The sequence below is a fragment of the Triticum aestivum genome, chromosome 4A (genome assembly GCF_018294505.1).
Source record: "Triticum aestivum cultivar Chinese Spring chromosome 4A, IWGSC CS RefSeq v2.1, whole genome shotgun sequence".
Lineage (NCBI taxonomy): Eukaryota > Viridiplantae > Streptophyta > Magnoliopsida > Poales > Poaceae > Triticum > Triticum aestivum.
The window spans coordinates 97,302,438-97,320,035 of NC_057803.1; the positions used below are offsets into that span (position 1 = coordinate 97,302,438).

General features: G+C 44.8%; 1 protein-coding gene across 1 annotated transcript; it reads right to left on the minus strand.

The window, feature by feature from the left end:
- Positions 1–3,304: 3,304 nt before the first annotated feature.
- On the minus strand, positions 3,305–5,283 carry LOC123081818 (very-long-chain 3-oxoacyl-CoA reductase 1-like). Its single transcript, XM_044504338.1, has 4 exons — positions 4,854–5,283; positions 4,441–4,729; positions 4,249–4,318; positions 3,305–4,012 (listed from the first exon to the last, which is right to left on the minus strand). The coding sequence occupies exons 1-4, from the start codon at positions 5,194–5,196 to the stop codon at positions 3,704–3,706; spliced, it is 1,011 nt and encodes a 336-aa protein (XP_044360273.1). The 5' UTR covers positions 5,197–5,283; the 3' UTR covers positions 3,305–3,703.
- Between the last annotated feature and the right edge of the window lie 12,315 nt (positions 5,284–17,598).

Sequence of the window (17,598 nt, forward strand, 5' to 3'; positions counted from 1 at the left end):
CGTCTGGGCTCAGATTCTGCGCGCGTGATCTCCAAGGTAGTACGTACTAGTTGCGTTGCGAGTATATATAAGAGTCAATTACACTGGTGGTGCTATAACTTGGCACAAACGATCACTTTGGTGGTAGAAGTTGTGACGTACATTAAAGTGGTGCAGAAACTTGGTTCGGGCGTGCAAATACAGTGTTTATCTCGTCTGCATACGAAATCTAGGCTAACTAGACATGTGGACCCTGCTGTCAGTGACTGGACTAAGGAGAGTGAGCATGTGGCCTCATTTTCACAAAAAAAATACTTCAGAATATTTTTTTTACAAAAAAAGTTCACGTGGACGTGGCTTCACCCCTGTGACCAGCAGGTCCGCCTGTCAAAATATACTGCTAGGTTCCAAACCGGCAACAACTACCACACATGCTGATCAAACCGCTCCGTCTTACATTTTCGAATTACAAAAGTGGATAACAGTATATGTATTTAATAAGTACGCAGGTGGAGCTTAAATGGGCTGCAAATATTGCCGCCCATATTGCACTAACTATTATTTAAAAAGATATTAGTAAAACATAAGTATATAAAATATACCTCCATGTATTATATAAAAATATTATACAAAAAACGATGATTAGTAATAAAAATAGTAAAATATACACCCATGTATTATATAAAAAATAACTAGTTAATACTGATTTGCGTGTTATAAATTTCAATAATGCAACCATATAGATAATTATATAATTAACTCGATGAATTATACTTTTTGTATAATTTGGAGCAATACAAATATCTTATAAAATACAACTAAAAAATTATTTCAATTATTAAAACATTTCAATAAATATACACATATTTATAATTCATGCTGTTAATTATAGAATTATTAAAATGTTTGTATTATTGAAATTTATAAGACACAAACATCACTATTAATTATATTAATTTAATACAGTACACGGTCATATATTTGCTAATCATCGTTTTTGTATAATATTTATAGCAGATAAATATTTCAATATATAAGTTTTTACTCTTGTTTTACAAATATTTTAGAAAATACTTCTTGCAGAATGGGCTGCAATATTTGCAGCCCATTTAAACTCCACACGTGTACTCGATAAATACATATAGCCGTGTTATCCACAATAGTTAGTAGAAAATGTGAGTCGTAGTGCTTAGACGAGCATCAGTTTTGGCACGTGGTTTGCAGGTTCGAAACTTGGGCGCTCCACTATTTTGCTGTTAGTTTGTGACAGGCGGGACCGGCTGGTCAATGAGTTGAAAAATGCCACGTCCACATAGACTTTTTTTTAAAAAAAAGACAATATTCCTAGAATATTTTTGGAAAAATCAGGCCACATGCCCCTTCTCTTTGGTCGAGCCGCTGACAGCGGAGTCCACACACCTAGTAAGCGCATATTCTGTATACAAATGAGACAAGCACTGTATTTGCACGCTCAAGCTAAGTTTTTGCATCACTTCAATGTATATCGCAACTTCTAGCATCAAAGTGACCGGTTGCGTCAAGTTATGGCACCATCAGTGTAATTGACTCTATATATAATGCAGCAAGACAGGCAGCCACCTTTAGCACGTACGCGTACATACGTAGGCCGGTCGGTCTCTCTCCGGCTCGATTGGTTGATGAACGCTGACCAGTAAATTTCCGACATCCGTACGCGGTCAGAGCGGACCGGTCCATGAACATGAATGCCGGTGACGTAACGGTCTTTCTCCGGCTCGATCGGTTGATAAACGCTGACCAGCAAATTTCCGACATTCGTATGCGGTCAGAGCGGATCAGTCCATGGACATGAATGCTGGTGACGTAACATTGTTCACATACATTTCAACAACTATTTGAACTAACGGAATGAAATTGATGCAAATACGGTGGATTTTATCAAATTCAGATAAAAAACACAAATCATTCATAAATAGCATGCAAATAAGTCTAGTACAATACTTCAAATTCAACGAGATTAACCGGATGTTCAACAGATTTTTCACAAACGAATCCTGTTATCTCACACATACTGTCCCTTTAGCTTCATTTAATAGCATATGTACGTAAAATGTCGTCTCTCTCTGTCTTGTGGTACATCACGTCAGCGTGCACGGGCTACAAAACGTGTAAAGGAATATTGAGTGAATGAATGATTCAATAAACAAGTGGAGCAAGAAGAAACAAAACTTACGATTTTCTCCTCTACCGCGAGCAATGGCCACCTCACCTCCAGTCGACCAACCGCGTCACAAAACTTGGTGACGGAGGTCTAGATGGCGTACCATCGATACGCCAACGACCTCAAATTGCGTTGTTGGATGATGTGCATGTCGTAGGGCGCAATGTGCTTTCGCACCTGAAACGAATCATGCACGCGTTACAAGAAGGGACCCCCTCTGCTCATGCCTACGAAATCCGCGGATGCGGTCAACCACACATCGCACAACAACTCATCTTTCATGAATGAGTACCCCTGCCATCCGCCGAACTCTAAGTAAACGGCACGAAGTTCGAGAATAAGCTCAATAGCATTTGATCGAACACATGTCGGGACGTGGTAACTACCATAGACGAATTTGGCGGGGGGGGGGGGGGGGGGGGGGGGGGGGGGCAGAGTCTACCTGCCTACGGACGGGTCCTGGGTGGACGACGCCATTGTAAAAGGCGAGTGGGCGCTCGATGCTGGTTGCGGAGGTCCGGCAATGCCTGTGTGCCGGCCAAAGAAGAACCATGGCAATGGCGGGGAAGCAGAACAAGGAGGAAGAAGAGGCGGATTGGAAGAAAATGGGACCGAGATGGATTTTGGATGGGGCAGGATGGTCAGATGCGGCCGTGGCAGCGGTTCAGACTTTTGCAAAGCCCCTATTTGTCTTCGTTTTGCGGGAAAGAATGCATCCAGATCGCTCGGCGGACCATTACAACTCTGCATCGATGACACAATATATCCGGACCATGCTGTCCGAACATATGTAGACGGCTTAAGGATCTATGTTGAAGATGCCCTAGAGGATCCGGACCGCCTTCGATTTTTCCAACAAGTACGTACGTCGGACGACCGGCTCAACCTCTTCTCTGAACGGAAGTTCTCAAAAACATCGCAAGCTCCTCTCTCCTTTTGTTCTTTGGAGCTTTGGGACAATAGGGGAGCCCCCTACTGACTACTTCCTTCGTTCCTAAATATTTGTCTTTTTAGACATTTCAAATGACTACTACATACAGATGTATGTAGACATATTTTAAAGTATAGATTCATTCATTTTATTTCGTGTGTAGTCAGTTGTTCAAATGCCTAGAAAGACAAGTATTTAGGAACGGAGGGAATATTAAATTAAGACACCAGACGAGTACAAAGGAATTATATGTATAGTTGGGGTGGGGTGGGAGTAGAGGAGCACACTAGGTGACTAGATTACACATTAAACCGAGGCCACAAATGTCCTAATAATGTCCTAATGGCAAGCTCCTCTCTCCTTGCCATTGCCCCGGTGGTGCATGTCTACAACTGGCATCAAGCTCGGGCTTTCCATGCAGCAAATGAGGTTTTGCAACTGAGCTGGGAAAGTGGGACGTACTTCTTTAATAACGAAATCTAGGGTAACATATGTAGTAAGAAACAGATTCGTGATGTCTGATACTCATATTTTTCCGATAGAATAACTGGCATGCATTACAATCCAGAGAGTTTCGAAACAATGCAGAGCGCCTACTCAATGGATGGTATCCCATGTCCATGCGGCCTGCACGCTGACGCCCTCGGCGATCTCGCGCTCCGGAGCATCTTTCTGTGCCGCAGGTTCTCGCGCAGGCAGAACCAGTCTTGCACGCCGCCTGGCACGGCGGCCAAATACCACCCCAGGAGCCGGTGCCTGAGGTTGGGCACGCAGAGCGGGCCGCCCTTGCCGATCCAGCCCACAGCCGCGCGCGCGTACGTGTCGGCTGTGGGCACCAACGCCGACGACCGCCAGGCCGCGGCGAAGCCGGAAGCCATCGTAGTCGACACGAAGAACGGCGCCTGCACGAGATTACACGACCTCTTTTACTGCTCGTAAAAACGGTCGTAGTACCATACCATACGTGCATTGAATTGATTCCACTGCACCCCACTTGCATAGTTGCATCTTGCAAGCCAAGAACGCGTGCATGTGCATTTAATCCAACCCCACGACGTTCCGATGGAACCGTTTCTGGAGCCGGTGAGAAATTCAGATCGGTTGAAATTAAGTACGTAGTACTACTACGTCTACGTACCTGGCATTGGACATCTATCCCCTTGGTTTTGTACTCAACGTAAAGGCTCCTGGAGAACTGAGCGACGTACCTGCTCGATCGAAATGCACCAATTTTTAACATGTGAAAACGCAAGTCACTCTCACTTACGAACATAGAGCGAGTTGGAGTTGGAGACTAAGATTTGATGCATGCTTCATCACACGTACGTACCTTTTGGTGGCGGAATACATGGTGTGGAGGGGGAAGGAGTTGATGCCCTCGGACGACGCCGATCCCATGTTGACGATGGCGCCCCTGCCCCGCCGCAGCATCCCGGGCAGCACCGCGGCGGTCACCTCCGTCACCGCCCACAGGTTCACGCGAATCATCCTCACCCACGCCTCCACGTCGGCCTCATGCAGGAACACCGCACCCGGCTTCGCTATCCCGGCGTTGTTCACCAGAATCCCCACGTCCAGCTTCTTCACGGCATCCCGGAGCCGCCGCAACGCCTCGTCACCTGCATGCATGCATGCCACCGGTCGATGACAGACGGCGGTAATCAAGTTCAAGTGTTTGTTTCTATGCGCTCCTGGTCCTATATCATGCGTTAAGTCATGCTTGAGTAGATGCATGCATGATACCTTTAGGAGTGGAGACGAGCGAGAGGTCGAATACCACGGCCATGGTCTGCACGGCGTGGCGAGACATGATCGTGCCGGAGACTTCGTGGAGATTGGCGGCGTCGAGGTCAACCAGAACAAGGTTGAGGCCCCGGCGTGCGAGCTCCAGGGCGACGGACCGGCCGATGCCAGACGTCGGGCCGGTGACGACGGCCCACGTGCCGTAGCGCAGGCGGAGGTCCTCGGGCCGGCGCAGGCAGTGCGTGAGGTAGACGAGGAGGCGGGGCAAGAATGCCGAGACGTATAGCGCGCCGAGGGAGGCCAGCCAGAGGAACCATGCCGGCGCTTGCTGGAGGTAAGCCATTCTCGACTCGCTTGTCTCCTCACCCTCGTTGATGCTAGTGTTATAGCAGTAGCTACTGTCCGTGTATAGATGACTGTCCTAGTCATGAAGGCACGCTAGCTACCAGCCTTCAATTTGTTCGAATAGCAAGCAAGAAGCCCCATTTCGGTGATCATGGATGCCGGTCTAGCTACTTTCTCGTTCCCGGTTAATGCAGTGTGGTTGGGCCTTTCAAATCAATGATAGAGGAGTCCAACAAGATTTTTCAGCAATAACATCCAGTTCAGTTCGGCATGGCTATGTGCTCTTGTAGACACATGGTCACAGGCGTGTAGAGCTTGGTCTCCGAAGATCACCTCAGCGGCAATTTGTAACAACAGTAGGGAAATTGAGAAGACGAAAATATTTGTTTCAAGCATTAGGCTATCAGTTACGACTTCATGATTCACGCGCCCAACTAGCAAGTCTTTATTATGTTTGGTGGAACAGAAGGCTGCAAAATGGGTGAATGGTACTACGTACCCATAAATGTATCGACAACTAGTGACGAACAGTGCCCGCGGAATGGGCAATGCATCGTGCATGGCGCTGCATGGAGAACAGATTCGTGGTCAAATTCAGCTCCGAAGGGGATTGAAAACATGTAAGAACAGCGGGCGGTGATCACTTGCTTCCATGTGGTGCTTCTCCGGGACGACGGTACATCCAGCCCACTTCTTGATCTCAAATTGTTATGCCAAAAAGGAAACAATTCAAGTATGATGATTACACAGAAAACCGGTAGAGCCCTTGATAGGGTTGCTCACGGGACGAAGCACGCATAGAGAATCAGGATAAGGTATACAATGGACGAGGTTTACCTAGGTTTAGGTTCTCATGGTGGAGGTAATACCTAGACCCGGGCATGGACAACCCGGCCCGACGACCAGCCCGAAAAACCCGGTGTCCGTGTCCTAGACTAGGGGTACTTACCACGTCGGTCCGCCACTTGTGGGCCGGACTGAGGACACGTCAATAGCTGATGAATGGGCCATGCACGCCCTGTCCCTTGGCATAATCAAGATGAAAATCTCCAAAGACTTGGCGTACGCTTCAAGGCGTGTAACTATCGGCATGTTTAACCCTAGATTGTAACCGACCATGTGTAAACCCTAGATACCCCCGGTGCCTATACAAGACGTAGGGTTTAGTCCGTAGAGGCACGATTACAAGGTTTAGAGCTTAGAACTTCTTCATATGATCTCGAGGTAGATCATACTATGCTCTGTACCCCATCACAATCAATATATCAGAGTGGGTCGTAGGGTTTTACCTTCTCAAAAGGGCCCAAACCTGGGGTTAAATATCATGTCCCTACTTTCCCTGCTACCATCGTGCTTAGATCACCAGCTTGGGACCGCCTACCCAAGATCCGCCAGTTTTAGCATCGACACCCGGCCTGAGCCGGGCCTGGCTTGTCGTTCGTGCCGGGCTCAGGCCTTGTTTTACAGCCCAAAAGGTAGTTCGGGTCGGGCTCGGGCTTGCACGTGTGTACACTAGAAAACAACGATTGGGCCGGGCTTCGGGCTTCATTTCATGCAGGCCCTGGACTTGAAAACAGTGTACTTCGGGCTTTGGGCTTCAAGTCGGGGTCGAGCTTGAGAACGGAAGGTCGGGCTTTTACATGCCCGGCACAGCCCTGCCCGGTGTTTTGCCCGGGTTTAGTAATACCCTACATCTTGCATGTTTGATTGTATTGATAGGTGTCTCGTATGAGATCATGTCGATAGATTAGATGTTGACTTGGCAGGCCCCTACCTCCCCTTATATAGGTGAACAAGGGGTAGTGTTACATGGACCCAAGTCAGTTTGCATTGTAGAGTCCTACTAGATCTAGTAGTATTTGTCTTGGAGTACAAGTTGAGCCTCTTGATGGGCCAACTTCCCGACCTGATTGGCCGACTTCCAAGGAGGTTGGATACACCCGATTTGTTACGTCGTTAGTAGCCCCTGATGCCCCACAAGTGTAGGGGGCAATTGTAGATCTTTTACGTAAAAGTATCGATCCCATGAGGAGCTGACGGAAATGATAAGTGCAAAAAATAGCAAGGATTCAATTCCAATGCTAAATGGTGTGACATTGTTGTGATTTGTGATGGTGAAACGGTAACTGTATGTGAGTATCAGCAAAATATAAAAGAGTGCAACAAGTGGCCCAATCCCTAGTAATGTTAAGGATAAGTCGGTTATGTTACATACTCCCTCCGTTCCATAATGTAGTGCATATAAATTTTATCAAAAGTCAAACTTTACAAACTTTGACCATATTTATAGAGAAAAATAGGTACATCTAGAGTATTAAATACATATTGTTGGATACATCATGAGTTATATTTTCATAATATACATGTTTTATATTGTAGATATATATAGATAGTTTTTTTATAAACTTGGTCAAAGTTTGCTAAGTTTGATTTTGGAAAAAAATGCACTACATTGCGGAATGGGGAGTATGATGAAACGTTCTTGAGGATTACGGGATAATCACATAGTTGTCAACTCCATGCACAGCTTGCATTGATTATTGTTGGGTATTCAGTTTTGCAGGGATAAAGCCTAAATTTATGTGTTGCAAGCCCATTGAATCACACATACTTATGATTGTACTCTTAGCGAGCAAGCTGCAACAACTAAGATTTACTAAGGTAAACACCCAACCATAGGCATATCTTTTTCGAGGGTCCTTATTCACCCCTCATGTCATAACTTGCAAACTTATGAATTGGTAATTTCTATCACTCGGCCTCACATCGTAAACTTATTATAACACAATGCTCTCCTCTAGGCGCATATAGGTGAGGTGTTATGCAGTCGATGTTCACACAACACCTGCCTATTGCCCGACTCTGACGACGACCAGGTCCTTCACGAGGTCTCTTGCCGGTTGTTGACCTTCCTGAAGGCGGGCACCCGTCGTCGCAAGAACGAGAAGGCATCGCTGAAGGGGATCGAGGTGTCCGAGCAGGGCGTGGCTGAGAAAGTGGCAGCCGCCGCCAAAGCCCGTCGCCTCGCTACATAGCAGGTCCCGTCACGAGACGTCTCGCCGGGGTCCCATGCTCCTCGTACTCCTTCGACAGTAGGTCCTCCGGCTCTGACAGACCCCTACGTCGTCTTCCCTCGCCCCCTATGTCGTTTTCCCATGTAGTACCCTCGACCCGGAGATGATAAGGGGAAGAGCAAGGCAAAGCGGTGAATCATTGTTGGAAATATGCCCTAGAGGCAATAATAAAAGTATTATTATTATATTTCCTTGTTCATGATAATTGTCTTTTATTCATGCTATAACTGTATTATCCGGAAATCGTAATACACGTGTGAATACATAGACCACAATATGTCCCTAGTGAGCCTCTAGTTGACTAGCTCGTTGTGATCAACAGATAGTCATGGTTTCCTGGCTATGGACATTGGATGTCGTTGATAACGGGATCACATCATTAGGAGAATGATGTGATGGACAAGACCCAATCCTAAGACTAGCACAAAAGATCGTGTAGTTCATTTGCTAGAGCTTTACCAATGTCAAGTATCTCTTCCTTCGACCATGAGAGCGTGTAACTCCTGGATACCGTAGGAGTGCTTTGGGTGTATCAAACGTCACAACGTAACTGGGTGACTATAAAGGTGCACTACAGGTATCTCCGAAAGTATCTTTTGTTTTATGCGGATCGAGACTGGGATTTGTCACTCCGTGTAAACGGAGAGGTATCTCTGGGCCCACTCGGTAGGACATCATCATATGCGCAATGTGACCAAGGAGTTGATCACGGGATGATGTGTTACGGAACGAGTAAAGTGACTTGCCGGTAACGAGATTGAACAAGGTATTGGATACCGACGATCGAATCTCGGGCAAGTAACATACCGATAGACAAAGGGAATTGAATACGGGATTGATTAAGTCCTTGACATCGTGGTTCATCCGATGAGATCATCGTGGAACATGTGGGAACCATCATGGGTATCCAGATCCCGCTGTTGGTTATTGACCGGAGAACGTCTCGGTCATGTCTACATGTCTCCCGAACCCGTAGGGTCTACACACTTAAGGTTCGATGACGCTAGGGTTATAAAGGAAGTTTGTATGTGGTTACCGAATGTTGTTCGGAGTCCCGGATGAGATCCCGGACGTCACGAGGAGTTCCGGAATGGTCCGGAGGTAAAGATTTATATATGGGAAGTCCTATTTTGGCCACCGGAAAATGTTCGGGATTTTTCAGTATTGTACCGGGAAGGTTCTAGAAGGTTCCGGAGTGGGGCCCACCTGCATGGGGGGACCCACATGGACGTGGGTAGTGGGGGCAAGGCCCCACACCCCTGGTCAAGGCGCACCAAGATCCCCCCTTAGAAGGAATAAGATCATATCCCGAAGGGATAAGATCAAGATCCCTAAAAAGGGGGGATAACAATCGGTGGGGAAGGAAATAATGAGATTTCTTTCCTCCCACCATGGCCAACGCCCCAATGGACTTGGAGGGCAAGAAACCAGCCCCTCCACCCCTATATATAGTGGGGAGGCGCATGGGAGCTATACACGAAGTTCTGGCGCAGCCCTCCCCCTCTCACAAGTACTCCTCCTCTCCCGCGGTGCTTGGCGAAGCCCTGCAGGATTGCCACGCTCCTCCACCACCACCACGCCGTTGTGCTGCTGCTGGATGGAGTCTTCCTCAACCTCTCCCTCTCTCCTTGCTGGATCAAGGCTTGGGAGACGTCACCGGGCTGTATGTGTGTTGAACGCGGAGGTGCCGTGCGTTCGGCACTTGATCATCGATGATTTGAATCACGACGAGTACGACTCCATCAACCCCGTTCACTTGAACGCTTCCGCTTAGCGATCTACAAGGGTATGTAGATGCACTCTCTTTCTACTCGTTGCTGGTCTCTCCATAGATAGATCTTGGTGACACGTAGGAAAATTTTGAATTTCTGCTACGTTCCCCAACAATCATGTCCTTAGCCTAGATGTCCTCATTCTTGGTTAGATTCGTAGTATATCTAGTTGTACGATGATGTATACTACACAACCTTCTTCTTGTAGATGTTGTTAGGCCTCCAAGTGCAGAGGTTTGTAGGAAAGTAGCAAATTTCCCTCAAGTGGATGACCTAAAGTTTATCAATCCGTGGGAGGCGTAGGATGAAGATGGTCTCTCTCAAGCAACCCTGCAATCAAATAAGAAAGAGTCTCTTGTGTCCCCAACACACCCAATACAATGATAAATTATATAGGTGCACAAGCTCGGCGAAGAGATGGTGATACAAGTGCAATATGGATGGTAGATAAAGGTTTTTGTAATCTGAAAATATAAAAACAGCAAGGTAACTAATGATAAAAGTGAGCACAAACGGTATTGCAATGCTAGGAAACAAGGCCTAGGGTTCATACTTTCACTAGTGCAAGTTCTCTCAACAATAATAACATAATTGGATCATATAACTATCCCTCAACATGCAATAAAGAGTCACTCCAAAGTCACTAATAGCGGAGAACAAACGAAAAGATTATGGTAGGGTACGAAACCACCTCAAATTTATCCTTTCTGATCGATCTATTCAAGAGTCTGTAGTAAAATAACATGAAGCTATTCTTTCCGTTCGATCTATCATAGAGTTCGTACTAGAATAACACCTTAAGACATAAATTAACCAAAACTCTAATGTCACCTAGATACTCCAATGTCACATCAAGTATCTGTGGGTATGATTGTACGATATGCATCACACAATCTCAGATCCATCTATTCAACCAACACAAAGAACTTCAAAGAGTGCCCCAAAGTTTCTACCGAAGAGTCAAGACGAAAATGTGTGCCAACCCCTATGCATAAGTTCATGAGGTCATGGAACTCGCAAGTTGATCACCAAAACATACATCAAGTGGATCACGTGATATCCCATTGTCACCATAGATAAGCACATGCAAGACATATATCAAGTGTTCTCAAATCCTTAAAGACTCAATCCGATAAGATAACTTCAAAGGGAAAACTCAATCCATTACAAGAGAGTAGAGGGGGAGAAACATCATAAGATCCAACTATAATAGCAAAGTTCACGATACATCAAGATCGTACTACCTCAAGAACACGAGAGAGAGAGAGAGATCAAACACATAGCTACTGGTACATACCCTCAGCACCGAGGGTGAACTACTTCCTTCTCGTCATGGAGAGCGCCGGGATGATAAAGATGGCCACCGGAGAGGGATTCCCCCCTCCGGCAGGGTGGCAGAACGGGTCTAGATTGGTTTTCGATGGCTACGGAGGCTTCTGGCGGCGGAACTCCCGATCTATTCCGCTCCTCGATGTTTTTAGGGTATATGGACATATATAGGCGAAAGAAGTCGGTCAGGGGAGCCACGAGGGTGGGGGCGCGCCCAGGGGGGCAGGCGTGCCTCCCTGCCTCGTGGCCACCTCGAAGCTTCCCTGACGTCTACTCCAAGTCTCCTGGATTGCTTCCGTTCCAAAAATAACTCTCCCGAAGGTTTCATTCCGTTTGGACTCCGTTTGATATTCCTTTTCTTCAAAACATTAAAATAGGCAAGAAAACAACAATTTGGGCTGGGTCTCCTGTTAATAGGTTAGTCCCAAAAATAATATAAAAGTGTATAATAAAGCCCATAAACATCCAAAATAGATAATATAATAGCATTGAACGATCAAAAATTATATATACTTGGAGACGTATCAGCATCCCCAAGCTTAATTCCTGCTCGTCCTCGAGTAAGTAAATGATAAAAATAGAATTTTGATGTGGAATGCTACCTAACATATTTATCCATGTAATTCTCTTTATTGTGGCAAGAATATTCAGATCCATAAGATTCAAGACAAAAGTTTAATATTGACATAAAAATAATAATACTTCAAGCATACTAACAAAGTAATCATGTCTTCTCAAAATAACATGGCCAAAGAAAGTTATCCCTACAAAATCATATAGTCTGGCTATGCTCTATCTTCATGACACAAAATATTTAAATCATGCACAACCCCGATGACAAGCCAAGCAATTGTTTCATACTTTTTATGTTCTCAAACTTTTTCAATCTTCACGCAATACATGAGCGTGAGCCATGGACATAGCACTATAGGTGGAATAGAATGGTGGTTGTGGAGAAGAAAAAAAGGAGAAAATAGTCTCACATCAACTAGGCATATCAACAGGCTATGGAGATGCCCATCAATAGATATCAATGTGAGTGAGTAGGGATTGCCATGCAACGGATGCACTAGAGCTATAAGTGTATGAAAGCTCAACAAAAGAAACTAAGTGGGTGTGCATCCAACCTGCTTGCTCATGAAGTCCTATAGCAATTTGAGGAAGCCCATCATTGGAATATACAAGCCAAGTTCTATAATGTAAGATTCCCACTAGTTTATGAAAGTGACAACATAGGAGACTCTCTATCATGAAGATCATGGTGCTACTTTGAAGCACAAGTGTGGAAAAAGGATAGTAACATTGTCCCTTCTCTCTTTTTCTCTCATTTTATTATTTGGGCCTTATTTCTTCTTCTTTTTTTATTTTTCATCCGGAGTCTCATCCCGACTTGTGGGGGAATCATAATCTCCATCATCCTTTCCTCACTGGGACAATGCTCTAATAATGATGATCATCACACTTCTTTTTACTTACAACTCAAGAATTACAACTCAATACTTAGAACAAAATATGACTTTATATAAATACCTCCGGCGGTGTACCGGGATGTGCAATGACTCATGAGTGACATGTATGAAAATATTATGAATGGTGGCTTTGCCACAAATACGATGTCAACTACATGATCATGCTAAGCAATATGACAATTATGGAGCGTGTCATAATAACGGAACGGTGGAAAGTTGCATGGCAATATATCTCGGAATGGTTATGTAAATGCCATAATAGGTAGGTATGATGTCTGTTTTGAGGAAGGTATATGGTGGGTTTATGGTACCGGCGAAAGTTGTGCGGTACTAGAGAGGCTAGCAATGGTGGAAGGGTGAGGGTGCGTATAATCCATGGACTCAACATTAGTCATAAAGAACTCACATACTTATTGCAAAAATCTATTAGTTATCGAAACAAAGTACTGCGCACATGCTCCTATGGGGATAGATTGGTAGGAAAAGACCATCGCTCGTCCCCGACCGCCACTCATAAGGAACGCAATCAATAAATAAATCATGCTTCGACTTCATCACATAACGGTTCACCATGCGTGCATGCTACGGGAATCACAAACTTCAACACAAGTATTTCTCAAATTCACAACTACTCAACTAGCATGACTCTAATATCACCGTCTCCATATCTCAAAACAATCATCAAGTATCAAACTTCTCATAGTATTCAATGTACTCTATATGAAAGTTTTTATTATGCCTAAAAGCAAATTACCATGCTGTTCTAAAATACTCTCAAAATAATATAAGTGAAGCACGGGAGTTCATCTATTTGTTCAAAATAAAACCACCGCCATGCTCCAAAAGGATATAAGTGAAGCACTATAGCAAATGACAAACTACTACGAAAGATATAAGTGAAGATCAATGAGTAGTCGAATAATTATGCAACTATGTGAAGACTCTCTAACATTTAATAATTTCAGATCTTGGTATTTTATTCAAATAGCAAGCAAAACAAAATAAAATAAAATGGCGCTCCAAACAAAACACATATCATGTGGTGAATAAAAATAAAGCTCCAAGTAAAGTTAACGATGAACGTAGACGAAAGAGGGGATGCCTTCCGGGGCATCCCCAAGCTTAGGCTCTTGGTTGTCCTTGAATATTACCTTGGGGTGCCTTGGGAATCCCCAAGCTTAGGCTCTTGCCACTCATTATTCCATAGTCCATCAAATCTTTACCCAAAACTTGAAAACTTCACAACACAAAACTTAACAGAAAACTCGTAAGCTCCGTTAGTATAAGAAAATAAATCACCACTTAGGTACTGTTGCGAACTCATTATAAATTCATATTGGTGTAATATCTACTGTATTCCAGCTTCTCTATGGTTCATACCCTCCGATACTACTCATAGATTCATCAAAATAAGCAAACAACACAATGAAAACAGAATCTGTCAAAAACAGAACAATATGTAGTAATATGAATCAAGCGTACACTTCTGGAACCCCAAAAATTCTAAAATAAATTTATGGATGTGAGGAATTTATCTATTAATCATCTTCAAAAAGAATTAACAAAATAGCACTCTCCAGTAAAAAATGGCAGCTAATCTCGTGAGCGCTAAAGTTTCTGTTTTTACAGCAAGATCGCAAGAACTTCCCTCAAGTCTTTCCAACGGTTCTACTTGGCACAAACACTAATTAAAACATAAAACCACATCTAACCAGAGGCTAGATGAATTATTTATTACTAAAAATGAGCAAAAATCAAAGAACAAAAATAAAATTGGGTGGCCTCCCAACAAGCGCTATCGTTTAACGCCCCTAGCTAGGCATGATGATTTCAACGATGCTCACATAAAAGATAAGAATTGAAACATAAAGAGAGAATCATGAAGAATATGACTAGAAAATTTAAGTCTAACCCACTTCCTATGCATAGGGATTTTGTGATCAAACAATTCATGGGAACAATAATCAACTAGCATAGGAAGGCAAAACAAGTGTAACTTCAAAACTTTAAGCACATAGAGAGGAAACTTGATATTATTGCAATTCTACAAGCATATATTCCTCCCTCATAATAATTTTCAGTAGCTTCATGAATGAATTCAACAATATAACTATCACATAAAGCATTCTTTTCATGATCTACAAGCATAGAAATTTTAGTACTCTCCACATAAGCAAAATTCTTCTCATTCGGAATAGTGGGAGTATCATAAGAAACTCGAATACTATAAATTGTTTCCATATTAAAAGAGTAATGTTCAGAAATGTTGGGGAACGTTGCAGAAAACAAAACTTTTCCTACGGTTTCACCAAGATCCATCTAAGAGTTCATCTAGCAACGAGTGATCGGATTGCATCTACATACCTTTGTAGATCACGCGGGGAAGCGTTCAAAGAACGGGGATGAGGAAGGCGTACTCGACGTGATCCAAATCACCGGAGATCCTAGCGCCGAACGGACGGCACCTCCGCGTTCAACACACGTACGGTCAGCGTAACGTCTCCTTCTTCTTGATCCAGCAAGGGGGAAGGAGAGGTTGAGGAAGATGGCTCCAACAGCAGCACGACGGCGTGGTGGTGGTGGAGCTGCAGTACTCCGGCAGGGCTTCGCCAAGCACTATGGAGGAGGAGGATGTGTTGGAGAGGGAGAGGGAGGCACCAAAGGCGTGGTATGAGAGGCCCTCCTTCCCCCACTATATATAGGGAGCCTAGGGGGGGGCAGCCCTAGGAGATGCAATCTCCTAGGGTGGCGGCGGCCAAGGGAGGAATCCCTCCTCCCCAAGATGCCTTCCCCCTTTAGGACTCTTCCTTTCTTGATCTCCTGGCGCATGGGCCTCTTGGGGCTGGTGCCCTTGGCCCATATAGGCCAAGGCGCACACCCCTACAGCCCATGTGGCCCCCCGGGGCAGGTGGACCCCCGAGACCCTTCCGGTGGTCCCGGTACAATACCGGTGACCCCGAAACTTGTCCCGATGGCCGAAATAGCACTTCTTATATATAATTCTTTACCTCCGGACCATTCCGGAACTCCTCGTGACGTCCGGGATCTCATCCGAGACTCCGAACAACATTCGGGTTACTGCATATACATATCCCTACAACCCTAGCGTCACCGAACCTTAAGTGTGTAGACCCTACGGGTTCGGGAAACATGTAGACATGACCGAGATCGCTCTCCGGTCAATAACCAACAGCGGGATCTGGATACCCATGTTGGCTCCCACATGCTCCTCGATGATCTAATCGGATGAACCATGATGTCGAGGATTCAAGCAACCCCGTATACAATTCCCTTTGTCAATCGGTATGCTACTTGCCCGAGATTCGATCGTCGGTATCCCAATACCTTGTTCAATCTCGTTACCGGCAAGTCACTTTACTCGTACCGTAATGCATGATCCCGTGACCAGACACTTGGTCACTTTGAGCTCATAATGATGATGTATTACCGAGTGGGCCCAGTGATACCTCTCCGTCATACGGAGTGACAAATCCCAGTCTTGATCCGTGTCAACCCAACAGACACTTTCGGAGATACCCGCAGTATACCTTTATAGTCACCCAGTTATGTTGCGACGTTTGGTACACCCAAAGCACTCCTACGGTATCCAGGAGTTACACGATCTCATGGTCTAAGGAAAGGATACTTGACATTGGAAAAACTCTAGCAAACGAACTATACGATCTTATGCTATGTTTAGGATTGGGTCTTGTCCATCACATCATTCTCCTAATGATGTGATCTCATTATCAATGACATCCAATGTCCATAGTCAGGAAACCATGACTATCTGTTGATCAACGAGGTAGTCAACTAGAGGCTAACTAGGGACATGTTGGTGTCTATTATTCACACATGTATTACGATTTCCGGATAACACAATTATAGCATGAATAAAGACAATTATCATGAAGAAGGAAATATAATAATAATGCTTTTATTATTGCCTCTAGGGCACATTTCCAACAGTCTCCCACTTGCACTAGAGTCAATAATCTAGTTACATTGTGATGAATCGAACACCCATGGAATTCTGGTGTTGATCATGTTTTGTTCTAGGGAGAGGTTTAGTCAACGGATCTGCTACATTCAGGTCCATATGTACTTTACAAATATCTATGTCTCCATCTTGAACATTTTCACGAATGGAGTTGAAGCGACACTTGATGTGCCTTGTCTTCTTGTGAAACCTGGGCTCCTTGGCAAGAGCAATAGCTCCAATGTTGTCACAGAAGAGCTTGATCGGCCCCGACGCATTGGGTATGACTCCTAGGTCGGTGATGAACTCCTTCACCCAAATTGCTTCATGCGCTGCCTCCGAGGCTTCCATGTACTCCCCTTCACATGTAGATCCCGCCACGACGCTCTGCTTGCAACTGCACCAGCTTACTGCCCCACCATTCAAAATATACACGTATCCAGTTTGACACTTTGAGTCATCCAGATCTGTGTCGAAGCTAGCGTCGACGTAACCCTTTACGACGAGCTCTTCGTCACCTCCATAGACGAGAAACATTTCCTTGGTCCTTTTCAGGTACTTCAGGATATTCTTGACCGCTGTCCAGTATTCCTTGCCGGGATTACTTTGGTACCTTCCTACCAAACTTACGGCAAGGTTTACATCAGGTCTGGTACACAGCATGGCATACATAATAGAACCTATGGCTGAGGCATAGGGGATGACACTCATCTCTTCTATATCTTCTGCCGTGGTCGGACATTGAGCTGAGCTCAATTTCACACCTTGTAACACAGG

Coding starts and splice junctions, on each gene's coding strand:
- LOC123081818 (XM_044504338.1), bottom strand. CDS start 5,196: ATGGCTTACCTCCAGCAAGCGCCGGCATGGTTCCTCTGGCTGGCCTCC. Junction 4,319..4,440: donor ATGTATTCCGCCACCAAAAG/GTACGTACGTGT, acceptor TCGATCGAGCAG/GTACGTCGCTCAGTTCTCCA. Junction 4,013..4,248: donor GGATAGATGTCCAATGCCAG/GTACGTAGACGT, acceptor AATCTCGTGCAG/GCGCCGTTCTTCGTGTCGAC.